Raw genomic sequence first — 14,734 nt, forward strand, 5'->3', positions numbered from 1 at the left:
AGGGTTAAGATGATATGAGCAGGAATCCCAGGGACAAGTTTCACTGAACAATGAAGAATGTGTAGGATTTAATATCACTTCATGTGGCAGCCAGCCTCTGAGATGGCCCCCAGTGATTCTTGTCTTTGGGTATTCAAGCCTTTGTTGTGGTTCTTTCCCACATTGAATAAAGCTGACCAATAAGATACTGCAGAAATTATGACTTCTGAGGGTAGGTAATAAAAAAATGTTGTCGCTTCAATCATGGTCTCTGTTGAACTCTTACTCTGTGGGAAGCCAGCCACTACATCAAGTGGATGTTCCAGCAGCCCATGGAGAGGCTCATTTGGGGAGGATCTGAGGCCTCCCGCTAACAGTCAACACCAACTCATCAGGCATGTGAGTCAGCCACCATGGAACTGGATCCTCCAGCCCCACTGAAGCCTTTAGATGACTGCATGACTGCAACCCTGGCCAACATCTTGCCTCCAACCTCAAGAGACCCTAAGCCAGAACATCTAGCTAAGCTGCTTCTAGATTCCTGATGCACAGAAATTGTGAGTTAAGTATTTATTGCTTTAAGACACTGAGTTTTGGGGTAATTTGTTGTGTAGCAGTAGATTAAAACATCTCATTAGATCTTTGTCGTCACCTAAGAATGCACAAAAGTCAAGAAAAGGCTGCACGAATATGGAATAAATGATCAAGAGCTATGATCATTTCTCCATCTCTTTTTAACAAATGCTAAAATAATATTACAATGAAAACTGAATTAAATTCTACTCACATAACAACTATGACCATGCAGATGAGTTCTTAATCCTTACTTGCCCCTGAACCCAACCAGCCATTTCTATATAGGTGAATAGCTTAATCCATTACAAAAGTACTTCAGAAAATGCCCTAGTTCATTTTACAAATATTTATGGAGATTCTACTATGTGTCATAGGCATGGTACAAATTAAGTACATGTAATACAGTATAAATGACATAATTATATGGCTCAGAACACCAAATAATAGATGCAAAATCTTTTTATGTTCTCTACAATTTCATTTAAAACCAAGACATTTTAATTTTCTCGTTATAAGAAATACATTTTGATTTGATTTTATCCAAGGATAATATGAAATAATACATCTTCCCATTTGGATGTGGGAACTACAATTAGATGCACAAATGCAGGTAGGGGATACACCCCAAGATTTCATAATGAAATCCTCTCTAGTTCTTGAAAAGTGTTTTTGTGTTGTTTTAAGCAGAGGTCCATTATGAAAATTTAACAAATTCTACTTGAGGGAGTGAAACCTGTCTCAGAAAAATAAAAATAAAATAATAATAAAGAAAAAGGAGTCAAAGGCCTTCCAAGTTTCAAGTACTACTTGGCCTCTCAGCTAGATTTCTAGAATTATCACTAGAGGAAAAAGGATGTCCGAGGTCTTGAATATCATGACCTTGGAGCAAATACTGAGTAGAACTTACAACAGGTTGATGAATAAAGAGCATATGGGCAGGGCATGGTGGCTCACACCTGTAATTCCAGCACTTTGGAAGGCCAAGGTGGCTGGATCACCTGAGGTCAGGAGTTCGAGATCAGCCTGGCCAACATGGCAAAACTCCGACTCTACTAAAAATACAAAAATTAGCCGGGCATGGTGGCACACGCCTGTGGTCCTGGCTACTCAGGAGGCTGAGGTGAGAGAATTGCTTGAACTTAGGAAGCAGAGGTTGCAGTGAGCTGAGATCATGCCACTGTACTCCAGCCTGGGTGACAGAGTGAGACTCTGTCTCAAAAAAAAAAAAAAAAAAGAAAAAAGAAAAAAAAACCAATGACACAAATCCCCAGAAGATACTATCGCTAAACAATTTCGGTTGAAATCTTGTCCCCAATGGGTTATACATCACTAAGATATTGACCCTATCTGGACTTGGCTCCCTAATTTGTGAGGACTAGTGCAAAATTAAAACCAGTGGCTCCTTGTTCCCAAATTATTAAGAATTTCAAGATGGCAACACTAGAGCATGAAATTAAGCACAATTGCTCTTCTAAGCGTGTGGTCTCTTGCTATTGCATAGACTACATGCCCATGGAGCTGGCTCTGGCTCCATTAAAAAACATAGAAGTCAGAACTTTCCACTTTACTTTGACAGAATAAAGAACTGTTTAAAAATGTCAAGTGACATATTTTTAAGGGGAAAATATTCTACTAGAGACTATAAAGCAGTTGCTGATTTAATTATACTCAAAATGAATCATAATTGAGTACTAAAATCTTCTTAACCAGTGAACAACTGCTTCTCATGTCAATGACTGAATAGGTTTTAAAACCATTTTTTGAAAAGTTTCTGAAAACCTACTGGCAACAATTGAAGGGACCCAGGGGAGGTCCTGAATATTAGAATGGTAATGTGACCTAGATTCACGTCTTTTATTCTTTTTGATAGAGGGCATCTAAAGTCTCATTCTATGTTAAAAGAAATGTTCCCTAACAGAGGACTGAACATTACAGAGATCCGGGCCTTGGAAGTGGGTGCTGTACCATGCAGATCTGTATTATTTCCTTTTAGGGAAGAGAGTGAACATGTTTTTGGTTGTAAATGAGATAGCTGTACTGTTTTGTATTTATTTTAATAAAAAATAGGTTTTAAAATCATGAAACACTTTACATACCTAAGTATAGACTCTATAAAGAATACTGGCCACCTATGTGGCCACCTTGGGCCCTTAATAAAATATTAAAAAATTAATGCAGACTCCTCCCTTTCCCTGAATGTAACTGCCATTCCGAGATTTCTATGTATCATTCCCCTGCATTTTAAGCTCATATGGATCTATTTGTAATATACTATCTTTTAAACACCAAATATAAATGATACCATACTTTACCTATCCGTCTGCAATCTGTTTTGCTCATTTAACAGCGTATTTTTCAGATGTATCCATATTGTTACATGCAGTACTACTTCATCACTGTTGTTTTCAGGGCTTGCAAAAGCATTTCTTTAGGTTCATCCTCCCGAGTGTGTGCTCATCCCAAGGCCCCGGTGGTGGCCAAGTGTCCGCCCATGTGGTGTGAAGGGGAAGTGGAATGGGAAGAGAAGGATTTTGGCAGCTCTCCTTTCCTGGAATTCCAGTCTTAGAATTCTAAATTCGGACTTGATCTTTCAGACTGTTAGGAAGATATATTTAAGTTAGGAGGCTAGAACGTATTTCCTTTAGTATTTAGCTTGATTTACAACTTTTAAATATTCAGACAAAAAGTATGCGGGCCTTCACTAATACTTTTGACGGGGCCTCACAAATACGGGTGGTCTGCCCCTTTCCTTACGTCCCACTTCTTTCCGCAAATTAAATTGCTACAGCAGGAAATTACTGAACTGTGGCTCTTCTCCTACGTCCGCCTTCGCTGTGTCAATTCCCATTTCCCTGGATTTCTCAAATAGTTAGGACTCTAAAGTCTAACTTTGTTAATTTCGACGCCAAGCTGGAATGAAGACGCTAACTGGACGCCAAAAACAGACGCTGTTACCACACAAGGCCTCCAACTGGGAAGGCTCCCAACGAGCTCCGCCCACCCCGCCCCGTCCGCGGCACCGTGGCATCCTGGGACATGTAGTCTTTGGAGGGGCAGCTGCCTCCACCAAGTCTCCTCCCCCAAGACGCTGCCTTTCGGCCTCGGGACGCCGTGACGCTGCGTTCCTGCAGTCCCTTGCCACCTCCCTCTTTCTTCCCGTCTGGGGAAGCTCAGTGCTGGACTTCCGAAGACCTTTTACGACATTGGGTCTCAGAGTTGGTCTCAGCGCGGGATCCACTTTTCGGCAAAGTGACGTGGACGTCAACAGCAATGGCGGAAGGAGAAGAGGTCCTGCCGCTGCCAACGTCGAGCGGCGACGGCTGGTGAGTGAAAGCCGGGGCTAATTCCCAGTGCTTCTTTATTTTTCCTTCTCAACATCCTGCCGGTCCCCGAGGAGCCGTCTGGCGTCGGCATAGAATGGAGAGGCCGGTCCTAGGCGAAGTCCGGTGCCCTGCCCCGCCCCCTCTGCCTGCCGGGTGCCCCCTGCCTGCCGGTGCCCCCTGCCTGCCTGGTTCTGCCCAAGGGACTGGGGCGGGACTCCCAAGGAGAGGGGTGTCATCCAGGTGCTGGGCCTCAGAACGGTCCTCCCATGTCGTCCGTCAGTCTCCAAAGTGTGCTGGAGAGGGTGGCTTCAGGGCTGGGTTTGGCCGGAGTCCCTGGCTGTGGGAGGTTGGAGCAGGCTGAAGACGGAAGTTTGTTGGATGCAGATCTGAGGCATTAAAATACAATATGAAGAAAAGACGTTTTGAAATGACCACTGCGAACTTTGCTTGAGGGTTCAGAGGTTGACCCCAGGAGGATCCCTTCTACGTAGCTGGTATTCTTTTTTTTTATTCCGGCTGTTATCTCGTTTTGCATTCCAACAGTTTTCATCTTGCGTCTCCTTCACGCAAGTCGTCTTTTCCCCTACTACCACGTTTCTCACAGCTCGATTTCTGAGCTTTGGATGCAGTGTGGGACTTTGCTCTTGCTGCACCCAAGCTTTTGCATGATTACCTGATTTATACTCGGGATTGTGGGGGAGGACCACCAATAATTTTTTGGTAAATTGCTTACCCAGTGTTAATCTTTGGGAAAGGCTTCTACTTTTGAAATAGTTGATCTCACAATACGTTGTTATGTTCTACAATATCACTTTTGAAAAAGGGAACTTTAGAGGCTTGTCTAAGTTTTACAGTTGATCTAAGTGCATTGACCACATGTATTAGTTTTGGGTTTACTTGTTCGTTATATTGTACGTGTACAGCTCATGGGCACTTTAAAAATAATACAGGACATTCATAGACCTCGACTTTAATCCCAGAGGAAAAAAAGATGGAAATCGTTGAAAGGAATAGATAATTAGTAATTAAGAAATTCAGCCCTCCATTAGCAGACATCAACCATTCCTTAGCGCTGGGCTCTCCAAGGTGTCAGAGGAACACTTCATGGTGATCTAGATGTAGTTTTTTTCCTTCAACTTGCTTATGTTGGAGTTGGGGAGGTATAACAAAGTAAAATTAATCTCATTCTTTGTGAGTGTGATTAAAAGTATTACGAGAGGTTGGCAGTGGGGGCTGGGGCAGTTGGAGTCACTGGGGGAAAGCTTTATGAAAGCAGCAGCATTTCAATTAGGCTTCGAAGAATGAGTAGGATTTAAACCCCAGGGCTGTCTAATAGAAGTCACATATTGTAATTTAACATTCTCCAGTAGCAGCATTAAAAACTAAAAAGAAGCTGGGCGTGGTGGCTCACGCCTGTAATCCCAGCACTTTGGGAGGCCGAGATGGGCGGATCACTTGAGGTCAGGAATTCAAGACCAGCCTGACCAATATGGTGAAACTACGTCTCTACTAAAGATACAAAAGTTAGCGTGGCGTGGTGGCGCGTGCCCGTAATCCCAGCTACTCAGGATGCTGAGGCAGGAGAATCGCTAGAACGCGGGAGGCAGAGGTTACAATGAGCGGAGATGGAGCCACTGCACTCCAGCCCGGCGACAGTGTGAGACTCCGTCTCAAAACAAAAACAAAAACTGAAAAGAAACAGGTGAAATCAGTTTTAATAATCTATTTAACATACTTCAACATGTAATTAGTTTAAAAATTATATAATTGTACATCTTTTTTGTGCAAAGTCTTCAAAATCCAATGTGCATCTTACATCTACCTTATATTTCAGTTTGGTCTAGCCACATTTCAGATATTAAATATCCACACATGGCTTGGGGCTGACATATTAGTGCAGAATCAGATTAAGAGATGGAAAAGGCCTCTGAATGGATTAACAGCGTAAGCCATGGCGTAGACAAGGCAACTAATTTGTTTTGAGAGTAAGAATGAGAACTACCTGGTTGGAGAGAAGTTGCAGAAAAATACGTCTTTTTGCTTCTGGTATCCTGCAAGAATGGCAGGAGAAAAAAGAAAAATAGGTCTGGAAAAATAGTAAAAAAGTTTTTAACTAATTAAAAGAACCTTTTAAGAATCAGCGACAGACATTACAACACTTTTCAGAAAGTGACCTAGTTGATTATAGCCTGAAGTTTGCTGTTTTGGAACGGTGAATTGTATCATAACCTGGCCTTCACCAGCTCATTGAGTGCCATGAGGGGAAATGTTTCCAGAGTTAAGGTGTCTCTGGGGAGTTCTTAGGTTTGAGGGATTGTGAGCGTGTTCCTGGTTCGCAGGGGCAGAAGACTTGGAGTGAATGTTTACTAGAGATAGCATTTGTTCTCTTGTAGGATTGCTGTATCTTTGGTGTGTCTTTGTATTTTTGCTGGTTTTATTTTCATGAATGGAGGAACACTGACATGGTCAGTGATGTCTGTTTTCCCTCCATCCTCTTCTAATCTTTCTCCTTCTTCTCCTGGCACTCTCATCATCCCCCCAGAAGAGGGTTTGAATAGAGTCAGGAAGACTTTGGGATTGGGAGCCATAGTTTCAATAAAGCCTGTGTTCTTAGAGTGCTTGGTGAATGGGTTATAGAATGGGGATGCTTTACTCTTTTTTTATTTTGTTGTAAGAAACGAGGTCTCGCCATGGCGCCCAAACTGGCCTCATACTCCTGAGTAGCTGGGGACTACAGGTGTGCCCCATCCATCCGGGTGTTTTACGCTCTCTTTCTCTTTCCTCCCCCTCCCTCCCTCGCTCTCTTTCTTTCTCTCTTTTTGGAGCAAATGTTTTTAACTCCGTCAGATGGAATTTTTTCTAAAATATATCGTATATCTTACTGCCTAGCTCAAACTCATCTTAATGACTTGAGTCATTCAGTTTACAAATGTAATTTAAGGATAAAACTACCTGTCTGTCCTCAAGAAATTTATGGTCTAGATACAGGAGGCATGTTTGAGAGCATGGATTACTTTTGTGTTATTGTAATATGGTGAGACTTTTGGGGCCTATGTAGACAAATTGTTGCTATGCTAAATGACACAGCAGTCCCTTTTTGAGATTGCTTTTTGTAAGTTTTTCCTATTTTGTTTTTTTGTTGTCAGTAGTATCTCTTAATTTGTTCCTAGTCTGTGAAACTAAGTCATTGAACCTGTTAAAATTGTATATACATTCTTAAAAAGGCTCAGGATGGGCCTTGAAGATCTTAAAAGTATGTGGACTCTATGACATTGTTTTTGCTGATTTTCAGTTATGTTCTAGTTCAGTGCTTCTCAAAATTTAAATGTGCATTGGAATTATCTGGGGAGCTTGTTGAAATGCTACCCAGGTAATTATAGTTGTGATTCAGTAGATTTTGAGGTGGAACTTGAGATTCTGTTTCTGACTAGCTGCTGGGTGTTGCCGATTATGGTGGTTTATGGACCACACTTTAGTTATCAGGGTTCTAGATTATATGTATATCAGAATGAGTAGGTCAGAGGAATTTGTATATGTCACATTGTATCACCTTACATGTTATACTAAAATACGTGTAATTATATGACTTACATTGCTCTTTAGATAATGAACTTCTCAAGGGCAGTGGCTGATAAAAGGCAGGCGGCTCAGTAAATGTTTGTTGAGTGAATGTACGCATGAATGAATACTTTCATATAATTATGTGCAATAGCATACTAAGCTGTCATTTCATACAAATTTCCTGACACCAGTGTTTTTGTGAGCTGTGGAATTGTCTGTTAGTATAATGCTTATTCTTTATGGAAAGCCAGAGTAATCAGAAAATGCCTCGGCTTTCAAGCTCTCTGGGATTCAGCCATGTAAGCTCAAAGGGTGTGCTGAAATTCTTGTAAAAATGCTTATAGTTAGTTTGAAGTGATTTGAATTTAATTTTAAAAAATTAAGTTGTGAGAATCTGGATTTGTAAGATCAAACATGTTGAATTGTTACAGTGAAAAGATTGGTAATTACCCTTCTTGGTATTGAAGAAAAATAGCACTGGATTTGAACATATGTTCTCATTTTCCAAGACTTTCAAGACTGAAATAGTGTCTAAAGATCTAAAGTCATAACTTAAAAATTGTTTTGGTATTGACATTAATTATATAATTGTTGAAATTGGGAGTTTGTTTAATTAAAAAATGTTACTTAATATTCAGCTTTTAGTGTTTTTTATTGCTAAACTCTTCTTAAATTATTGCTAAACTTTTCTTAAAATTGTAAAAATATCAATTCCACAAGAATCTTCTATTGTTGTTAATCTGAGATGTGAGTAGGAATTGTTTGAGAATAAGAAGTTATTTTTCAAAGTTTTCTGTAAATAGTACTATCAGTGCTACCTGTTGAATAATCATTAAAATATGAGAAAAGATTTAAATGTCATTTAAGAACTAAGTGTTTGAAATTTCAAATATGATATAATCAATAAAGAAATATGCTAAATACAAAAGAAAAAGTAACTCTGTTTAAGAAGAACATTGTCTGCTTGTGGAACTGGGAAGGCTAGATGCTACTTTAGAAGCAATGAGAAAATGAACTTTATTTGTTGAGTTGGGGTTATGATGTGACAGTTACTTGATTTTGTAAACTATAATTAGAGGGCAGGCAAAGAAATGAAAAAGACATACTGTTTACATTAAAGTCTTTAATTATAATGTAAATTTTATAATTTTTAAAGGTAATTTTTTTTTTTTTTTTGAGACGGAGTCTCATTCTGTCACCCAGGCTGGAGTACAGTGGCAAGATCTTGGTTTACTGCAACCTCTGCCTCCTGGGTCCAAACGATTCTCCTGCCTCAGTCTCTCAAGTAGCTAGGATTACAGGCATGTGCCACCATGCCCGGCTAATTTTTGTATTTTTAGTAGAGATGGGGTTTCACCATGTTGGACAGGCTGGTCTTGAACCCCTGACCTCAGGTGATCCACCCTCCTTTCCCCCCACAGTGTTGGGACTACAGGTGTGAGCCACCACACCCAGCCTAAAGGTAATTCTTAAGTAATAATTCACTTTTAGGATTTTGTTTCCTGTGGATGTTTTAATATCCATAATTTGAGTTAGCAATTGCTTTTTGCATGCTAAATAAGTGTATTTCAATTAATTCATTTTTATCTCTGTGTACTCACTGCAGAGAGGGGACAAGTGCGTTCCCTATGTAAGTATAGTGAGCAATTCAGAGCACCCAGTTAAATATACCGCAGTATGCAGCCAACTTTTCAGTAGGAGTCTTCTGGATAGAATTGAGAAAATATGCTTGACAAAGCATTTCTGCTGCATAGTGCTGAAATGCGGATTCTTTTTGGTATAAAGACAGTGCCTTTTCTCATGTGTCAAAAAGCAAAATAGAGTTTAGCAAAAACATTCTCAGTTCAGCAAACATTCACTGAATAGTGGTTATATTCAAGCTGCTGTGTAAGGTTTTAGAAAAAAATTTCAAACAGTTTTAAGACTGGGAATGTGTATTGTGGTGCCTTCCTTGGACACTTTAATTTTTTCATCATTTTATCTCTAGGAATACTGTGTGAAAATAACTTCTGAAGATATCTAAATGCTGGTGTTTTGGAAATTACAGGCGCTAGCAGAAAAGAGTAGGATTAAACAGTTTGAAACGGGGCAGGGCTTAAAATGAGTTAGATATTGAGAATTACAGATGGAAAGCAAATAAGTACCTTCCATTAAGCTCATAAAATCAAATTCTTTCTTGTAGAAATAAAGAACATAAGAGCCACTTAAACCTATTTTCTGAAATTTACTGTCTATTTGTTTTATGGGTCTGCCTAACGTTTTAACCCGAGTTAAGAAAATAATGTCTAATTACATCATTTGTTGCAAGTCTTCATCTGTTTTCTTGATGCTTAAAGGAGTTTTTTCTTATCCTTTAGCTGACATTGCATTTGATAGTTGGGTGGGAATCTTGTAGTGTTTGCTTTCTTTTTAAAATAGTTGTTACATTAAACTAGTTGTTGTGGTGGTATTTAATAATTTTAGCAAGGAGATACAGGTTGAATATCTCTTTGGAATGCTTGTATTATACTTAACTGGTTGAGCATCCTTAATCAAAAATCTGAAATCCATAAAGCCTAAGTGAACATTCCTGTGAGTATCATGTTGGTGCTCAAGAGTTTCAGATTTTGGAGCATTTTGGAGTTGGGATTCTTGGATTTGGGATGCTCAGCCTATATAAGAAAATACTATACATTTACATAGAACATTACTCTTTATATATAATGCTTATATAAACATTTCATTTTGATCTTAAAACAGCTCTATGAGAAAGCATAGTTATGTGTTGGGTGTGGTGGCTCATGCCTGTAATCCCATCACTTGGGGAGGCCAAGGTGGGAGGATTGCTTGAGCTTAGAAGTTCGAGACCATCCTGGGCAACATAGTGAGGCCTCGTCTCTACTAAAAATAAAAAAAATTAGCCAGGCTTGGTGGCACACACCTGTAGTCGCAGCTACTTGGTAGGTTGAGGCAGAAGAATTGCTTTAACGGGGGAAATCGAGGCTGCAGTGAACTATCACTCCACTGCACACCAGCCTGGGTGACAGAGCGAGACTCTGTCTCTAATAATAATGATAATAATAATAATAATAACGTACGTGTTTTATTTTTCCTTTGAACAGTTTCTAACCTTTGTGTTGAAGCCTCTGTGCATCACTTTGTGATGCAAAAGATTTATTTGTCTCATATATGTGTGCAATTTGAATACCAGAAATCCTTTATTTTGTGAATTCCATTTAGATTAATAATCATCAGCATAAAATTCAGTGAAATCCTCTTATGAAAAAAAATCTTCTCTGATGGTTTCAGTCCAGCTTAAAAAAAAAAACAAACCCAATATGTATTTCTTTGTCAAACTATGATCCCCATTGGCATAGTACCCTTGAGAATTGTCCATATGTTGCAAAGTGTTGTCACTTAATTTGCTATAGTTGTTTCTTTATAACAACTATATCTTCTGAAATGATAGTTTCAAGACAAAGAATGTTGGTGACACTTCTTTTAGTGGATAAAGTGGAAATTTGTAATACACGTAGGTAATGTCTCTCTCTGACTTCTTGCTGTTTTCATACCACTCTCTGTCTTGGGCAAAAGATACACTCTATTTTTAGTTTCCAAATAGTTAGTGGGGGTAAAAAAACAAGGATGCATTTCTTAGTGCCTTAAAAATACTGAAAAGTCACCCCATGTATATAGATAGAAGGGAACAGTGTTGAGGATTTTTATTTTGAGAAAGCATGGAAGAAGAAAGGATTTTGAGTACTCGCTGAAGTTGACTGCTCATTAGAGAAATTACTCTCCAATTTTGTAGTCAAAATCTTACAGCAAATGCATTGCAACATTATACATGTAGTTATGAGAAACTTTTTTGTGTGTATCTTTTTATTTTTTACTTAGGCAACAACTGAGTTTTTTTCTTAGCAGAGAAAGGGGCACCATTGGTACCATTGGTGTAATTTGATCTACATGGATTGTAGATCAAAAATAAATCTAAGATTTAAAACACCTGTTCCATTTGTAGTTAATTTTAGTAGCTTATAAAATAACATTTCTGTGATCTCTATCTCTTTTGCCTATTGCATACAGTGATGAACTACTGTAGCTGTTAAGTTTGGCTTGTCAAGCCAAGAGGACTAGATTTAGCACCTTCTTTACTTGGCCCAAGATCATGATTAAAACACAAATTCTAGGGAAGATTACATTATTCATAAGGGAATCTCCCAAAGCTGTTTTTGTGGATCTGGTCCTAATGCAAAGTTTTACAATTTTTTTAAAGCTGGTGAATGGGTGTTTTTCCCCTTGGCATATAAATTTGTAACTTGTTAAAATGCTTGTAACAAGCATGTCTGATTCTGACACAAATCTAGATAACTTCACAATTATCAAATTGTATCAAATTGTGTTCTCTCAAGACTTTAAGTTGTCAAGTTCTTTTCTGAATGTGCTATCATACTATTGAAATACTTGGAAAATTTTTATGGTTTGAGGTTGGTATTTAAAAATAAGTTGCACAAGACATACTGTGGTCATTGAGCTCCATGCATATCTACTGTACAAGTGAATCTGTAACAAAGTTACTCTCTTTTCATTTCTACCAGATGTCATACAGAATATTCAAGAGCTAATTAAGGAGTTTTGTTATGGTAGTACTTTGTAACTAGCGTCCTAACAATAGTAGCAAAACAAGTTCAGACAAAGCTTTGGTCCTGATGTCTCATTACCTGAGCATTAAGAAACCCCCAGAAATGTGGTGGCACAAATTAAGCCATGAAACCACAATTCAATACATGCAGCTTGCCACTACTTGCTCACCGTTCCACAGTTTGCTAGTGCTTATGACTAATTAGCTGTTCACTTTAGAGTTTTAAATAATTGGTCAGAGGCTTATACCTGATTAGGATATATGCATGGACAAGCTGGGCTGTCAAGGTTTAATCTGTGCTCACAGTGGTTTACATTCTAAACAAATATGAATAAACTGCACCTCATTGGTACTCTCACCTCTGTTCAACAGGATTTAGATGATAGGACTTGGACTAGAACCTTGGAATAGCCATCTGGCATGTAAGCTACATAAGAGCATTGACTTTTTTTTTCTGTACTGCATCCCCAGTGGCTCACACAGTGGGTAGCCTGTAGTAGGTGCTCAATACATATGTGTTGAAGTTTTGAATGAAAGAATACTTATGTCAGGGAAGGAAATAATTCAGAATATGGTTTAGGAAAGCAGAGGAAAATCTAAAAGAGGGTGTTTTAAGGAGACAGTCAAACTTTGCAGTGTTTGTAAAGGGGACAAGAGCTGAGAAAGATGACTAATGACTTCTGAGAGCACCTTTAGTAGAGTGATGGAGGTTTTGGGTGAATGAGAGCGTTTAGGTGAGTGGAGAGTACTGTTTTCAAGGAAGTTGAACTGTAAAGGGAAGGAAAGAGGTGACTTTTTGATGGTAAGTAGGTTATATTTATATATAGGACCCTTCAAGTAAGTAAATGTGGAAATTTTAAAGGAAAGGAGATAATCACAGGTTACATTTTTGAATGCTAGAAGTACTTTCAGTAAAGATTTCTAAGTTCTTTTTTTTCTCTTGGCTCTGTTTAATACTGTTAGCAGACTCACAGGTTTGAATAATATCCTATGCGATAGAAATAACATATTTAAGATGTTTATATGTCAGGCTTTGGGCTTTTATTGATTTCCCAGTAGTGTAGCTTTTGTATTTTTATTTTAAGAAAACAATAATGAATCTTAGACCTTGGCCACTTTAAGACACAAAATTAATTTTTTAATGTGGTAACTGGATTTTCTTTGTAATTTCTCTGTACTCTGCTATTAAGTGTAGAGTGATTACATATATTATAGGCCCTACTTGATCCTTTTAAAACTGCTAGTCTTCATTATTTTTATAATTACAGAAAAGGATTCAATTTTAAGAATTTTGAAGATTAGTAAAGCTGACTTAGCTTAGTTGATAGACTGAGAGGCTTCATGAATTTAAAACATTTTTTTTTCCAACCCAGAAAACATTTTATTAATATCTTAGTGTTTTAGATTTGGTTAAGAAAGAAGGTGGAGATGATACAGAGTGGTCCCTATGGAGTGGTGAGGATCAAAGAGGGATGAGAAATGGAAGGGGGTTAGCAAGAGAGGGAAGAAATAAATTTAAGATGAGGGAAAAGTTGTTACATATATTGTCAAGAATTCTTTGTGAAAGGAACAACCAAAAGTTTGGTAGCTGGATGGAAAGGGAAAGTGTGGAGACGTTTTTGTGGTGAACATTGCTATTTCTAATGACAATTTTTGAGCATATTGTCTCGGAGGAAAGAGCCAGTAGAGATAGAAGTGGAAGATAGGAGAGAGGGGATAATAGATGACACATGGCTTCTGAAAGATTGTGGGGAGTGAGTGGAGATAAGAGCCAGGTGAAGTTATCAGTCTTAGACTAGAGAAGAGCTAGTTAAGTCTCCTGTAGATACAGGAAAGAAGAAAATAATGACTGGAATAATAAGTTGCTTATGTTTGTTTTTGGAGGGGGCTGAGATCAAAGGGAAGAGAAACCTGCTGGCCTGTATTTTCTCTTTGGAGTCATAAGTAAAGTCATGTGAGGTAAAGTGGCCGGGTAAGAAGTCTGAAGTAAGTGGTGAATAGGAGATTTCCAGGCACTATTGTTATATGATAGCATCATAGAGTTTTCTTATTTTCCCAAGAAGCCCACATGGAGTAGAGTATAGGAACAAAGAAGGCAGACTGGTTAGATTAACCTAATGTTAGGAATTTGCAGCTTTCTGAATGTGACAGAAAGACCAAGGAGTGAAGAAGTCAAGAGTGTTGTCAAGAATATGCTTTAAGTTTTGGGCCATGGAATCAAGACTGAGGACATAAAGTGAAGCCACATGAAGACTCTACTAACTAATCTATGCCGCCCTTCCATCCTTTACCTTTGTCTCCATCCACAGGGAGTGTAGGGAGGATGCTTACTCCCTCAACTTAATTATTTTCTCCACTCAAAAATTGAGCCACATATTTTTATATCTTTTATGTTACTTACAAGTTTATCATACTGAAAACCTTTAAAATACAATTTGTTATTAGCTATAAGTTGAACTTGTTTAGCCTGTTTATACTTCCAATATTAAGTATTGGAGAGCTAGAATGAAACAGTTTAAAGTAGCACATATGCCACATTGTTTCCTACTTAATGTTTCTGTAAAGTATCCTTTCTTAAGTAGCAGTTACTTAATGCGCTAAGCAAAGAAGTAATATGTTTGAGAACATGCAGTATTTCATTTTCCGTTCCTGCCTTAGATTGCTAGGGGTAATG

At 38.4% G+C, this 14,734-nt stretch overlaps 1 protein-coding gene across 3 annotated transcripts in view; it reads left to right on the plus strand.

Annotated features, from left to right (window-relative positions):
- Window positions 1–3,650: 3,650 nt before the first annotated feature.
- Window positions 3,651–14,734, plus strand: part of TBC1D23 (TBC1 domain family member 23) — a 63,881-nt gene continuing 52,797 nt past the window's right edge. For 2 of the 3 annotated variants that reach the window (XM_007986060.3, XM_007986061.3), the window contains exon 1: window positions 3,744–3,878. In XM_007986060.3, coding sequence (XP_007984251.2) covers window positions 3,826–3,878 — 53 coding nt within the window. In that variant the 5' untranslated portion in view covers window positions 3,744–3,825. Of the gene's footprint in view, window positions 3,879–14,734 lie in introns of all 3 variants that reach the window. The other variant, XM_007986059.3, reaches the window with a different exon arrangement.

This window comes from Chlorocebus sabaeus, chromosome 22, assembly GCF_047675955.1.
Source record: "Chlorocebus sabaeus isolate Y175 chromosome 22, mChlSab1.0.hap1, whole genome shotgun sequence".
NCBI lineage: Eukaryota > Metazoa > Chordata > Mammalia > Primates > Cercopithecidae > Chlorocebus > Chlorocebus sabaeus.